Source organism: Onychomys torridus, chromosome 20 (genome assembly GCF_903995425.1).
Source record: "Onychomys torridus chromosome 20, mOncTor1.1, whole genome shotgun sequence".
Lineage (NCBI taxonomy): Eukaryota > Metazoa > Chordata > Mammalia > Rodentia > Cricetidae > Onychomys > Onychomys torridus.
The window spans coordinates 27514420-27529105 of NC_050462.1; the positions used below are offsets into that span (position 1 = coordinate 27514420).

The following is a 14686-nucleotide window of genomic DNA, read 5'->3' on the forward strand; positions in this document are numbered from 1 at the left end:
ATGCACTTAAATTCTTTTTCTAGAAGTTAGTTCTGAAATTTCAGTTAGCTTTTCTCCCAGAGCACCTAAGTACTTTCATATAAATTTCCTTTCCAATGGCTCTCCCAGTCCTCTGCAACAGGCAGACATGCTATGAAGTATTTCCTGTAAACTACTCTAATCATTGTTATATATGGTAGTTGAAGCTAATTAGTTTCCCAAGGCCCTAGACGTGCAGATGTGGGTACAGGAATTAATTTTAGCTAGATGCATCATTAAATAATTGGACTCACAGCAAAGAAGTTATTCTTTAAGATCCTTTATTTTTCTAATTAGAAAAAACCTTAACTTTATACTAGTATGTCCAACCCTTAATAATCTTTTTTTATTTATAAATTAAAAGGCTTTTGGATTGTTAGATTCCTGATAGACAACTTCAATAGAACAATACTGTTTTGTTTTCATGGCCTTCTTTTATTTATGACCGTAGGGAATGTTTTCTACTTACCAATGCAACATATTTCCTTTAAAATAATTCTATTTAAGTTCTAAACAGGTTAAATAAACCATTAATGATACTATTTCTGGTTCTTGAACCTGCCAAAAAAAGTGATATGTGAAACCATAAATTACTGACATGAATGGCCACTTGGTATTCCGATCCTGGACATGAAGGAGGTTGGGAGCTGTTTGTTACTGTGGTGTGTTCCGATCTCTCCGGCACTGTGCCTACCCTCTGTGTGACTGTCAGATATTCATTTGACTTCTGGGTTTAGGGGAACCAATGTAGTTGGCTCAAGAAACAGTAGTTACTACGTGCTAAGGTTAGATCTTTGGGATAAAGCCCAATGTAGCAGAAAATCTGCCCTGAAGAGTTAGAAGAAAGCTAACTACCAAGCGTATGTAGTACAAGGAACCACTGGGCTGAGGCACGGAATCTCATCGACTTTGTCCAGAGGCAAAAAATTTTAGATGCCATGATCCAGAAGTAAAGATGAATTTAGGTGTAGTCCAAAGAAGGTTCAGGTGGTGCATTGTTGACTCCGGTCAACTCGTTGATTGGGACTTAATGTTTTACAATAGCCAACTGTGAACTTTTCTTTAGGTTCTTAAACACACATGCTTCCATCTTAACATTTCATTCGTCTTAAAGGAATTGAAATCTTCACATTCTAACTTGCATACAAGGCATTAGGAAATGGAAATAGTTGCGTTTCTCCAACCTCTGTTTAGAACAAACACTCAGTAATTACAATAATATGAAATGGTTGCTTTCTGTATGTGCTAATAAAAATATGCTCATTTTGATGTAGATCTTCAGTGTATATATGCATGTGTGCGATATATCCTCAAGAATATATATATAGGGTGAATTGTCTAGAACATAATATATATAATATAAATTATATAAATATGTATATCCTAAAAAGACAGAGCAGGTGGCAATTGGAAGAATTGCCTGACCTAAAAAGTTATGGAGGAAAGAAAGCTAAATTCTGTGAAGTTTGGACAAGCTAACAGCCCAAGGTTTAAGGTTTCTGTTTATTTTGTTTTAATTGCTAGCTATGGGGAATTGGACTTAATTATGTTTTATTAATAAATTATTGTTTAGTTTTTATATTATTTTTATATCCTGGAAAGTGGTTGGATCAGAAACGGCATACCTCCCATTAAATTCCTCTTGCCCAAGGGAAAACTTGATATCAATGTATATTCCAATAGCACTTTTAAGAGCTAATAAATAGACCAGAATGTTCTTAGAAAACAAGGAAAAGTCATTTTTCTTGGTAGATAGAGATGACAAAGCTATCCCCAATTTCTTTCTTTTATTCTGAGGGTTATATTCTGTACATAGGGATTTTATATTTTAGTACTAAGAAAATTCACTACCCAACACTATTATTATCATTGTTATATAGAAGTCTGATGCTATGATCCTTGGCATATTTTATGAAGACACAATAGTGTATTTCATACGCGGCACACTCATTTTGTGTTTCACAGGGAGTATTGTTATCCTATCTTCGATTCTATTACAATTCCTAATATTCAGTTCTATAAGGAAGGTGATTTCCTAAGCAGATTTTACTCAATTATTCTAATGTAGTCGACTAGAAAGGCAACATGCTGAGAATATGAAAATCAGTTTTCACTGTTGTATCCCCGGCACTGGGGGAGGGGGGGACCACGGAGATGGGCAGCCCCTGCAAGTCTGATCCAGAATTGAAACTTCTTTTGCGGGAGGGGGGTGGATCTCAGTCTCAGGCTGAGTCTCAGACTGTAGACTAGAGGACCCCAAAACATTCAATGGTAGTGTATCATGGCTTAGGATAGACCTAAAGTGTGGGTGGGTGGATGGGGGAAGAGGGTTCAGCAAAGGCAAAGTTAAAACCCCTTAATGATAATGTCTTTTACAGCATGTGAATTTAAAAAACGGGTTCAAAGAAATCCTATTTATTGTATTTTCAGTGCCTGGGACGTCACGACTTACTAGACAGGTATTCGATAATTACTGGTCGAATTAACGGCCTTTATCCACATTCCTTTTGAATTCTAGACGCAGCCGGGTCTTTACTCCATAGAAAGCAATGGAGCTTGGAACCATAAATCCCTTAAAAGGTCAGGACCAGTTAACAAGGCTGAGCTAACCTCCTGGGCAGTGCCACACACACACACACACACACGCTGAAAAGCAATGAAGGAAGAGGAATCAACGCAGGCTTAAGAACTAACCTCCTGGGCAGTGCCACACAAACACACACACACACACACACACACACGCTGAAAAGCAATGAAGGAAGAGGAATCAACTAAGAGACAGAAAGCAAAACAGAACAACCCTAACAAGCAAGTCTAAGAGGAAAGACATTTCTGCTGTGGGTGTTAGCAGGAAGCGACCGCAATTATCCCTGGGTCAACCAACCCCAGTGGGTAGGCGATCACCTCGGTCACACACACACACACACACACACTCACACTCACACCCCAGTTTGAAAGCGCTCTCCATCCCGAACCCGGGTTTGGAAAGAGCACCCACAAGCACCTAAAGGTTGTGTGTGTGTGTGTGCGCGCGCGCGGGGACGCGCGGCCCGGCCGGGTTGAGCCCCGGGGAGGTAGATGAAGCCGGGATCCCGCCAAGCCGGGCAGAGAGAGAGAGGAGAGAGAGAGAGGAGAGAGAGCTCTCGGGTCCCGCAGTTCAAACCCTGCTCCCTCCCTGCCTCCCTCCCTCCCTCCCTTTCCAGGATCGTCCCAGCACCACCCCTCCCCGTGGAGCCGGAGAGGACAGAGAGCGAGCCACACCCGCTTCCCTCCGGTAGCGCCCCCGCCGCCGCCGCTGCCGCCGCCGCCGCCGCACTCAGGGCGGCCGCGCTCTTCCTGGGCCGGGCCGGGCCGGGCCGGGAGGGCGGGCGGGGGGGAGGAGGAGGAGGGAGGAGGGAAGAGGGCGGCAAAGGCGGAGCGCGCATGCGCCCTGGCCGCAGGGGCGCCTCCCCGGCGCCGCCGCGATCTCGCGAAGTTACGTTCAGCCGGGGCCGCGGCTTTGACGGACGGGCGGGCGCACGGCCGCGCCGCGGGGCGGGGGGTGGGGCGGGAGGGCGTCCGTGGGAGGAAGAGAGAGAGCGAACGAGCGAGAGCGGAGAGGAGAGGAGAGAGGTCCGCTTCTGCCGGGCTCGCCCCAGTGCTCTGTGGGATACTGGAAGTGTCTCCAGCGTCTCCTCCCCGGCTCGCAGTTCCGCCCCGCGCCCCGCGTTCCGCGCCCCGCGCTCCGGGCCGCTCGCTCGCTCGCTCGCTCGCTCGTTCTCTCTTCTCTCTCTCTCTCCGCAGACACGCTCGCACTCCCCCCACACTACACACACACACCCCGCGTTTTCCCCTCGCCTCCCTCCCTCCGCCGCTCCCCTCTCCCTCCCTCTCTCTCTCCCCCCCCCTCCCTCCCCAGCTCGCGATAAGAAGAGCCGGCGGCCGAGGAGAGGGGGATGAAGATGGCGGACGCGAAGCAGAAGCGGAACGAGCAGCTGAAGCGCTGGATCGGCTCCGAGACGGACCTGGAGCCGCCGGTGGTGAAGCGGCAGAAGACCAAGGTGAAGTTCGACGACGGCGCCGTCTTCCTGGCCGCCTGCTCCAGCGGCGACACGGACGAGGTCCTCAAGCTGCTGCACCGCGGCGCCGACATCAATTACGCCAATGTGGACGGACTCACCGCCCTGCACCAGGTCTGTCTGTGCGCCCGCCCGCAGCCGCCGCTCGCCCTCCGATCCTCTCCCTCCTCCACCGTACCCCACCCCACCACCGCCCCAGTCTCACCTCTTCACTCCCCCGGGCTGGGGGGTGCCCACGTCGGGCTCGCGCCCCCCCGGGGCGGGCCTCCTCTCCCGGTCGCCGGGTCTTTGAGTGTCCCCCCCCACCCCCACCACCACCACCCCTCACCCGCCCCCGCCCCCGGGGGTGGCGGGAGACTTCCCTGCTCCGGGTGAGGGGGCGGCTCCGGTACCACCACCACCACCGCCGCCGCCACCACCCCGATTCGGAGCCGCTGCCTGTGTGCAGTGGGGAGCCGGCTGGTGTCCTGGGCGCGGGGCGACATGGACTGTTGTGGTCTTCTTGGGGAGGGGACGCCCCCCCCACCCACACCCTCCAGGGCTATTTGTGGATATGTGTCTGTCTGTCTGGTCCTGTGGGTCAGGAGGACGAGCAGGAGTGTCTTAATGGGTTGTGTGCCGAGGCCCGGGTGTCAGTGCTGTGAGACTGTGTTGGGGTGGCGGGGAGTGGGGGAAGAAGGGTTGTTGCAAACCACTCGCAGGGATCGGTCACTTGGGCAGATGGACCCCTTGGGCCCGGAGGTGGACACTGGTTTGGGTGTACTTTTTTTCGGAGTTGATTACAAATGATGATGATAATAATAGTCATCAAGAGCCGTAGCCGGGTGCCCCGAGCGAACGATTTCCTGTTTTCTCCTTTATTACTCTTGGTCACCGGGGAGGGGGGGAAACGGGGTGTAATTAGCTAATCTGCAGTGGCTGAAAGAGAGGGGATGGATGGTAGGGGATCGGATAAGGAAGCCTTCCCAAGTGGGCTTGCCCACCTCTTAACTGCAGTCTGTGGATTCCTGTACAGTGTCACAGATCCCTGAGCCCCGGCTCCTGGAGTGTGCACCGGGGGGCTAGAGAGAGAAGAATAAACACCCTGCACTCCTCAAAGACAGTTGCCAAACTTTGTTTTTTCTTTTGGGGTGGCAGGTGGGGTAGTGGGGAGAAAGCTCATCACAATCTTTTCTCAAAATGGATGCTTTGTGCATGTTAAAGTTTTATAGTAGTACGATTGGGATCTCTCAGTGTTAGCCAAATAAGGAGAAACTATTGGCAATCCAGAGATAATGTTGCTTTGCCTTTAACAAGCCAAAAGCAACAAAACCCTTAGAGTCCTGCTTGAAAAGCAAGTTTTAAGTACTGGTAATAGGTGCCATGGCATAGTCTTTCTATTTTCATATTAAGCAACTTAGAATTACTAGAAATTTTACAGTGAAAAAGCCTTTTCTGGCCATCTCAAACTCGTCTTGGTGGTGTGGAAAATCAGCTTTATTTTGAGTAATACTGTGGTAACAACTCATTTGAGGGGCAGAAACTTAAACCTTCACACTTTGTAGATGAACTTTCTGTGACTATTAACTTTATACCTTTTAGAGAGACATGGTGTATTTTCCTTATATTGCTTCCTGCTTTAGTAAGTGATGACCATGTTAAGTTTTATTTAATCACATTTGCATATCACACTTGGCGGTTAGCCTTTGTTTACAAAGTTGACTGGAAGGGTTGAAATGACTGACAGTTTGCAGGACAGATCTGGAATTCAGAATGGCACCCAGTGAAAAAATGCAGCGTGGTTCTCTAATGTAGTGCAAACCTCATTTGCCTGAAGCTTAATACATGGTATAACTCAAGATCGGAAAACATGGTTTTGAGAAGGAAAGCAACTTTGGCATTAAAAAATGCAATTATATAAAATGGGGGGGGGGGACCTTAAAGTCTTCTTTCAAATGTCCTTGCAAGTTTAAATGTGAAATTGTTTCTGAAACACAGTTATTATATGTCAGAATACTCGGGTAATGGTTCATATGAGTATGTCTTCTAAAACTGCTAAGTAGAAATGTAAAGTTACTTCTATTTAGAGAATTGTATTGTCTTGTAGGAAGAGGGCAATTCCCACTTTTTTAAATATTGCAGTAATGGTTTAGATAGTAGAAAACACATAGAATTGGTTTTAAAGACTTGTGTTTCTCAGTTTTCACTTCTTTAAAGAGGCTAACCTCCTGATAAGTTCTTGATTCACTGAGTTCAGTGGCTGGTTTGGTGAACGTACATATAGTACAGTCTTTTTTATTGAGTGTTTTGTTGGAGTCGACGAGCACATGAGAAGTGTCTGAGTTTATGCCATTTGCATAACTGATTTGGTGACTAGTCTTTGAGTATTTTAATACCCAAAAGATCATAAAATAACTGAAATAATTGACCAGCCTAATTTTTCTTTAGTCCATTTGAATATTCACTCTCCTTTTTAGTTTGGATAAAATAGCCCAGGTTTTTGTTAGCAGGAGAAAAGCTCTGGGTACTTCACAGCCCACAAATATACCTTAACACCTGCATTTTCCTTCCATTTATACTGTAAGTTGTTTGTACTTAAAGGTTTATTTATTGATCAGATGAGCTCTCATTGAAAGAAACCCAGCTACTGCTCTTTATCCCTTTGGTATAGAGATGCCATCCGTATGGAGAGAAAGCAAACTTCCGTCTCGGTCTCTAGAGTAGCCTTCCTCTTTCACGTGTATGATGCTATTGTCTGACTTTTTTTTCTAAACCTGAGGTCTAGAGTACAATTTCTGTCTTGTTAGCCGGCCATTATTCACCTGCAGAGTTTTATTTCTAGTATGTGATTATATCTGTATTCTAGCATGCCTCGTGAACATTTTCCAGATTCATTGGGTTATGTATAGAATGCCCTTACTGATGTGCCTAAAATGCAAGAGTGGCAATTTCTAGTTAAGCTTTTTTATTTTAACCTCAAAATCTTAACTTTTTCTCAGTGCCAATGGTTTTCAAGTCTTAATTTCCAGATTCCATTCTTGTACAACTTTGTGTCGTAAAAGGAAATATAACTGTACGTTGTAATCTAATGAAAACTATGTATCGTTAAGTAGTCATGTCTATTCAGATCTGCTTCTTTGCCATAGGTTGGACAGCTACTTCATTTTCACAAAACATTTCTTTAAAGAATTCTTACTGTTCAGAACATGGTTTTGTAATTGAGTTATTATCTGTTTGTATCACTTATTCAACTATTTTTTCATGTCTTAATTATATAGAATCCTTTTTATGCAATCTGAGTATTCAGCTTTAGTTTTAAATCATCGTGAATTTCACCTTAAAATTCAGACTCAAACATCATTCCTCACTAGGCACGACTTTTCATCGGCACCTCTATTTCTGTTAATGATGTCATCAATGTCAAGATAAAGTTAAACATTTTTGTTACAGTTTACTCATTTTCCCTGTTACATATGTCCATTCAATTTCCTGTCCCTCAGAATTACCGTTGTATTAATTCTTTTCCTCGCTAGTTTATCAACCTGTTCCATGCACTTACAGTTTTATCCTGATATTACAGTAACGGTTCCCATCTTTATATGTGCCTGCATGCATGTATGCATGTATGGTTTAGTCCAGGATGCAAACCAATTCCAGATAATCTCACAAACATGTGTTGTGCCTATCCTCTTGATACAGGTTTGAAACATTGTCATTAGCACTTAGGCTTGAGAACTAGAATTGGTGAACTTACTTTCATTGGAACTGGATCTCTTATTTTCTTTTCATTTTGATGCTTTTAGGTGTCTCTTTTCCTTTACTTAAATATCCTTCCTTTCTTTACCAGCCCAAATTAGTTTTCCTCAAGGTTTCACCCAACTGCCAAGCAGAAGGGATCTTTCTTTGTGTAACTGTGGTAGCAGAGACACATGCGCTCTGTCCATCTTCATTGTTAAAACACTTCTTCTTACTGGAGAGCATTTGAAAGCTCATTTCCCCAAATTAAAGAATGTTTCCAGGGGCTGACTTACTAAAAATTATTATTGAATTATATGTTTTATTCCCTTTCTTGACTAAGTCTTATGGTTATTTGTGTACTGTGAGATATATATTTGAAGCTTACATGTCCAGATATTTAGAATATTGGTCCAATATTATAGAATTTGTGTTTTTATGAAATAAATTTAAAAAAAACTGAGAAATGGAAGTTTGGTACATTTCTTTTGATTGAGATTTAAAGTATTTCTAAGTATCATCCCATTATATTAAAAAGTCCTAAACCAGCCTCAACTTTGATTAACTGGTAGAAAATACATTCACTTGAGCCATTAGTCAACAATTTCATAAGAACCTGAGGTAGATTCTATAGTGAAACCCAAGGTTAAACTGTCTATGTTCTTTTGTAATTTTACAGTTATACCCTCCCTTGTCTCCAACTAGACAGACTTGTAGAGAAGCTTAATACTTAACCATTTAGCTCTTAAATACAAGTTTTATCAACTTGTAAGGGACCTGTTGAAAGCTTCTTAGTAAAATATAAGAATAGTGTAATTTTTCCTTAAGCAAAGGGTTAGAGATACTAGAAGCGGTTGATTTGGAATTGCTTGTCACAGAATAGTTCAGGTACTTTATATGAGCAGTTGGTTTTAAACTGAATACATTTATAATTTTGTAACCTTTTCCTCTCATTTTTGCAATGAAATTTGGATCCGTTATAAAAAGTATTAAGAATTTCTGTTAAAAATGTACATGAAATTATTTTTCTGCATACTTTCCTTTAGAAAAGCTATGATACTTTTTACTGATGGCTCATAAAACTTTTTCTTGAAATCCCCCCAAATTCGTTTTTTAAATGTATTAAACAGATCGCAAGGCCCAAACTGGTCCCTTCCTTCACGCAGTAAATGGCCAATGCAGCCATATATGGGGTGTGCTGGTGCAGCAGCGCGCCTGCCCTGCTTCTGTGAGAATGCCTTCTGCACTTGCTGCCTCGCTGCTTCCTGGCAGCGGTCCTGTGGTCTGACTTTGAAGTGTCAGAACCAAGACTAGCTTCAGTGTGATTGCAAGCTGTGACTGAGCAGTTTCTAGTGTAGCCAGGTAGAAGCGCTGGGGAGACCAAAGGGAGCTGTCGTCACCCTCTCTCACCATGTTCTCCATGTTCTAGTCGGTAGGAGAAACCCCTTTCAAAGTCTAAGTGATTTTGAAGACAGGGGTTTTTAGAAACCTTTATTAGGCATAAGGACAAAACATTATTTTATTACTACCATAGTAATAAATACTTCCTAAAGGTGCTGTTTAATAATAGCCATCTTTTATCAGATCTTTCTGTAGAAAGTGTGTTGGTTTCCATAATCACAGTGAAGAGGTTTGGAGACCTCTAGCAGCAAGCAGTTCCTTTAAGTTTATTTTAAGTTAGGGTTGACTGTGCAGTAGCCACGACTTACCAGTGTTTTAGAAACAGTATCACTATAATTCTCACAGCTTCCTTCCTTTGCTCAAGGTTGTAGACACAATGGATGACAGAGCTGGAATTCTAAAGCACCTCTGAGTCCAGAGCCCACTCTTTAGTCTAGGTACCCCACTAGTTAGTTAGTTTAACAGGGTTTCTCTCCCCATGTAGTCCTAGCTGTTCTGTAGCTCGCTATGTAGATTAGGTTGGCATCAAACTCAAGAGGTCCTCCTGCCTCTGCCTCTTGAGTGCTAGAGTTAAAGGTGTGCCAGGGCCCTACTTTAAGTCTGAAGAAGAAAGATTTTTAAGTCTTTGTGTGATTGATGATTAGTATTGGAGAGTTTTCCCTGTACCAGTACTTTTTGTTTTGTTTTGTTTTGTTTTTTTCGAGACAGGGTTACTCTGTGCCTTTCCTGGATCTCGCTCTATAGACCAGGCTGGCCTCGAACTCACAAAGATCCGCCTGGCTCTGCTTCCCAAGTGCTAGGATTAAACCACCACCTGGCTACATTTTCTTTTCTTAATCTACTTCTATTTTAACTAACATTTGAGATCTTTTGATGGTAATTGAAATGCAATAGGCAATAGTAATATATTTTAATTAATCTAGAATTCAAAACTGCCCTAAACTTTAGGACTTGCTAAGATTGTTTTGCTGATCATTAATTAAAGAATACTTGGTCATGCAGGGCTTTTTTTGTTTTTTTTTTGTTTTTTTTTGTTTTTGGTTTGTTTTTTATAATTTACAAAGGAAATTACTCCAAATTGCTCCTTTTTGCATAATATAGAATTAGTTTTTCCTTTCATTTTTCTTCTAGAAATAATTTACATGACTACATTTGGTGTATGTACTTACTTACAGTGATTTTTATACCTAAGTGTACTGTTCTAGGAGATAAACTGTAGGCAGATTCATATCTGAGCTATTGAAGAAGACAGTGTCAGCTGGACATAGTGACATGGGCCTTTAATCCTAGCACTCTGGAAGGCAGAGGCAGGCAGATCTCTGTGAGTTTCAGGTTGGCCAGGGCTACATAGTAAGGTGCTGTGTCAAAAGAAAAAAATAATCTCAACTTGCCATCAGTATGCAGCATAATTTTTTCAATTTACTTTGTGTACAGTGGTCATTGATATTTGTAATCAGGACATGGGCTGTTATACAAAATGCTAATAATGTGGCTTCTGAGCTGGTGAAATGGCTTTTAAGTGTTAATCATGCTTGATTTGCCTCTTATTAATAAGAATATCAAGCTATGTATTCCATGAACTAGTTTACAAAGTGTAGCCAAGTTACATCGGGTCTCAATTTGGAAAAAATGAAAACATTTTTTTGTTTTGATAAAAATGTGAAATGTGATTTATTTATTACCCATTATTGGTTCTCTGGATATTATTTACATGAACATATTTATTTCAGTCATTAAGAGTACATCTTTTCTATTTTCCTTTGCTCTGTCAGGGAATTTAAAGCAAATAGTTTGATTACCTGGTAGTGTCATCATTTCATAAAGTAAGGGAATATTTTAACAACAGAAGGATGTAGCATCAAAATAAAGGGCTGTTGAGATTCACATGTCAACCTAGAAAATTAGCAGGAGATTGACACAGATGTTCTTTGTGCTTTGGTGAAAGTACAGTTGTGGCTAAGGCTGACAGATGCATGACTGTGTGGTGTGTTCTGCTTTTCCTAGGGCATGGTGAGTACAGGTTGTGGCATTATGTATCACCAGAGCGTAAGCACTGCAGCTCTCGGGGACATAATATAACAAGGAATGTATCTGAAGGGGGGATTGGGGAAAGCCTTTGGGACCATTGGTTCCATCCTGCATGCCTCCATAAGTACTTGTTGTTAGCCTCTGGAATAGTTCCCGGGGTCTCTTGTTTTGAAGGCACGGCTCCAAGCACAAACTGTAAGAGGTCTTAACCGCTCAAGTGCACGGTGAGTCTTTGCACTTCCTAAAGCATATTTTTAGCATTTATATAGTACCTGTTACTACAAGTGTATCTTATCTTCAGACAAAATAGAAAATTCCTTTATATAGATGTTTTTGATTTTTTTAATCTGCATTTTATTCAGTAGGTGCACAATCAGTGTCTTGGAATATTGTAATTTTTAACAGCAGAGTTCGTAGAAAATGAACTGATAAGTTGTCTGGATAACTATGACAGTATTTATAGCATTAAAATTAAAAATGTGTGAGAGGCAGGGTGTTGTGGCACATACCTTAATTCCAGCTCTGGGTCTACAGGGTGAGTCCCAGGACAGGCAGAACTACAGTGAGAGAAAGCCCTTGTCTCAAAACAAAGTATCAGTAAAGCATATGCCAACCACTTTTGTTTAAGTAGCCATTACTACAGTAAAATAATCTATGTTTTAGATTTCCATCAAGAATGGAATATGTTACTGATTACTAATACAAGTCGAATTTTGCCAAGTTTGTGTAACTTAGTTTAAAGATGGATATCTTTAAACAAATCCTTGGTATCTCTTTAGGAAAGGATTCCTTGGTTAGCACAGCAGTAAAAGCAATACATACATTGTAGTGCTGCTAATTACAGACTCTTCTGAATGTTTCCATTATGAATCCCTCATATACCAGAATCTCTGACCTCACTAGTATTTGGGGTGCTTATCTTTTCATTGTTGTGCTGGCTAGCCATAAAAAGGCAGGCGTCACTTCTGTCTCACTGACCTCCGTGCCTGCTTGACTCCAATGTTCTTTCACGGGTGGAGACATTCCACATTGTCATGTGTCATATAGGCATGTCTGAAATGACATTCACTAGAAACCATGGAAGGCAGTGGAAGTATTTCTCAGCTGTCACCTTTTCAGTAACCTGTTTAAGTATGTTACCTGCATTGAGAGAGAAAGAGTCCATGGAGAGAGCCTTACCTGATAGCTTGACCATTAACTCATATTGGCCTGGTTTCGTCTCCGTGTAACACGGTCTCCAAAAAGAATTCAGGATTGTACAAACTGTCGCTTTCTGCGGTATTAGATAATAATTGTATTCAAAGGAGATTGGATTTGATGAGGTGTGAATTGATGCCTTCTTCAAGTTGGGTAGCCATATAGGAAAGTATTTCTTCATGAACTCGTTGAAATACACAAGTGTGCATACACATGCACATTCATGAATCATTCTTACGTTGAGGTTTTATATATTTGTAAAATATAAAATAACATATATAATAAGTATATATCCTTCAAAATTATTTCAGATGGAAATATCTGTGCTTTGAAACATTTGTAGACTTCTTGGAGCATCAGCTCTAGAACATTTTAATGGATGTCCTCTGTATTAAAATATATCCAGGAAAGTTACAGTTTGAAAATGTTGATCACTTGGAGTTGTATGTGGTGCATAAGATAGATTATGATAATAAGTATGGTATCATTAATTAATAGTGTCAGTAACTACACATTATTTTAAAAAGTTTATTGCTTGAGAATTTCATACATGTATGTATGTAAGGTGTTTTGATCAAATGCATTTCTTCATTCTCTTTCCTAGCTCCTCCCTATCCCATCCCTGTTCCTTCCCAGTTTTATATGTTCTATATTTGAAACCCACCAAGTCTGCTTAGTGTTGCCGATCTAGGTATGGGGGCCTCTTCCCTAAAACACCCTGATTCCCTTTCCTTGAGCAGCTCAGCTGTCAATAACTCTTCAGCTACAAGGGACTTGGTGGCCCCTCCCTCATTCATGAGACTTTGTCTGGTTGATCTTGTACAGGCCGTGTGCGGGCAGTGTAGCTTCCATGAGTTCATGTGTGCAGCCGTCCTGTCATGCCATGACAACACTGTCTCCTCGTAGTCATCCACTTCTGGCATGTAGGATCTTTCCCCTCCGCTGAGCCCTGGGAGGAGGGCGTGTGATACAGATGCCCTACCATAGTCTCCTCCTTCCTGTACACCGACCGACCTGCTGTGGGTTTCTGTGTTGATGGTCATCCTTGCAGAAGGAAGGCTTGAGAGGAGGTACACTCATCTGTCTGTGTAAAGTTAAGTTTTCAGGCAGCTGTTTAATTTTATGTCCATTCAGCAGGATAATAATACCAGTTCTTCCTCAGGTCTATGAGGTCTATTCTATCCCTGAATTCCTGGCCCTGCTAATGGTGCCAGGCATGGGTTTCATCTTGTGGAGCAGCCTACAAGCTTACTTTTAATTGGAACGTGGTCATAAAGAGGCCTCTGGGATCTTAGTTAACTCTTTGCAGTTTTTACTTTGGGTGTAAGTTGTTTAAGTATTTCTCTATAATGACCCAAGTATATTCTTTCGTTTATGTCCTAGGTTTTCCATGACAAGTCAGTGTTACACCTGACAGTTTGAATATTTGTGTATATATGTTTTTGTTCGTTACAAAAGTTTTGATGCTGCTGTATCCAGATTTGGATGCTGTATTTCGTTACAGGCATGTTAATTAATCTGTGTAGTTTTTCTTAAAACTTTTGAGCAGATCACATATTCAGCAATTTCTGTATCCTTCCGCATTACATTAGGCAGTCCACACAAGAGCACGGCACCTGTCTTTTCCTTTGAAAATGTCTATCTCACTAAAATGGATAAATGTCTACTCTCAGTGTGTTTATCTTAGACATGAAAAGCTGTAAGTCGTTATTAAGATTTCAGTGCTTTCTGCACTTGTTTTTGTTTGCTTTTGGGACAGGCTTTCGTGTAGTCCTGGCTGACCTTGAAATCCTCATCCTCCTGCCTCAGCCTCTCCTTTTTATTTCTTAGCATTGTTTACATTTATGCTTGTTGTTACATAAGCATATTATTGCAAATAGAAATGCCTAAGTACTTAAAAATGCATAAAAAATAGAAGATGTTTAGTGCTAATCAAAGGTTCAGGGTTGAAAATAGCCCCTTAAAAGTCTAAAACTCACTTTAATAGAAGTATATGTTTACTCATAAATGGGGTTATACTTACTTTTCTGGTATATAACCTGTTTTTAAGATCGGACATCATCTTTGTTAATCAGTGGTGATACACACTGGCTATATGAAATTTCCTTTTGTGTATCTAAATTTATTTTTCTGATTTGATGAATGTTTAGTATCTTTTCCACTTTTTCATGATGTAGCATGCAAATACTAGACTACGTTTATTTTAACTCTTATCGTATTGTAGTCTGTGAGTTGCTTTCCAAAAAATGTCACCTAAAGTTTTATGTTTT

General features: G+C 41.7%; 1 protein-coding gene across 3 annotated transcripts in view; it reads left to right on the plus strand.

Moving 5' to 3' along the window:
• The first annotated feature begins 3867 nt into the window (after nt 1-3867).
• Nucleotides 3868-14686, plus strand: part of Ppp1r12a (protein phosphatase 1 regulatory subunit 12A) — a 109796-nt gene continuing 98977 nt past the window's right edge. For all 3 annotated transcript variants that reach the window (XM_036169552.1, XM_036169554.1, XM_036169553.1), the window contains exon 1: nt 3868-4190. In XM_036169552.1, coding sequence (XP_036025445.1) covers nt 3954-4190 — 237 coding nt within the window. In that variant the 5' untranslated portion in view covers nt 3868-3953. The remainder of the gene's footprint in view (nt 4191-14686) is intronic.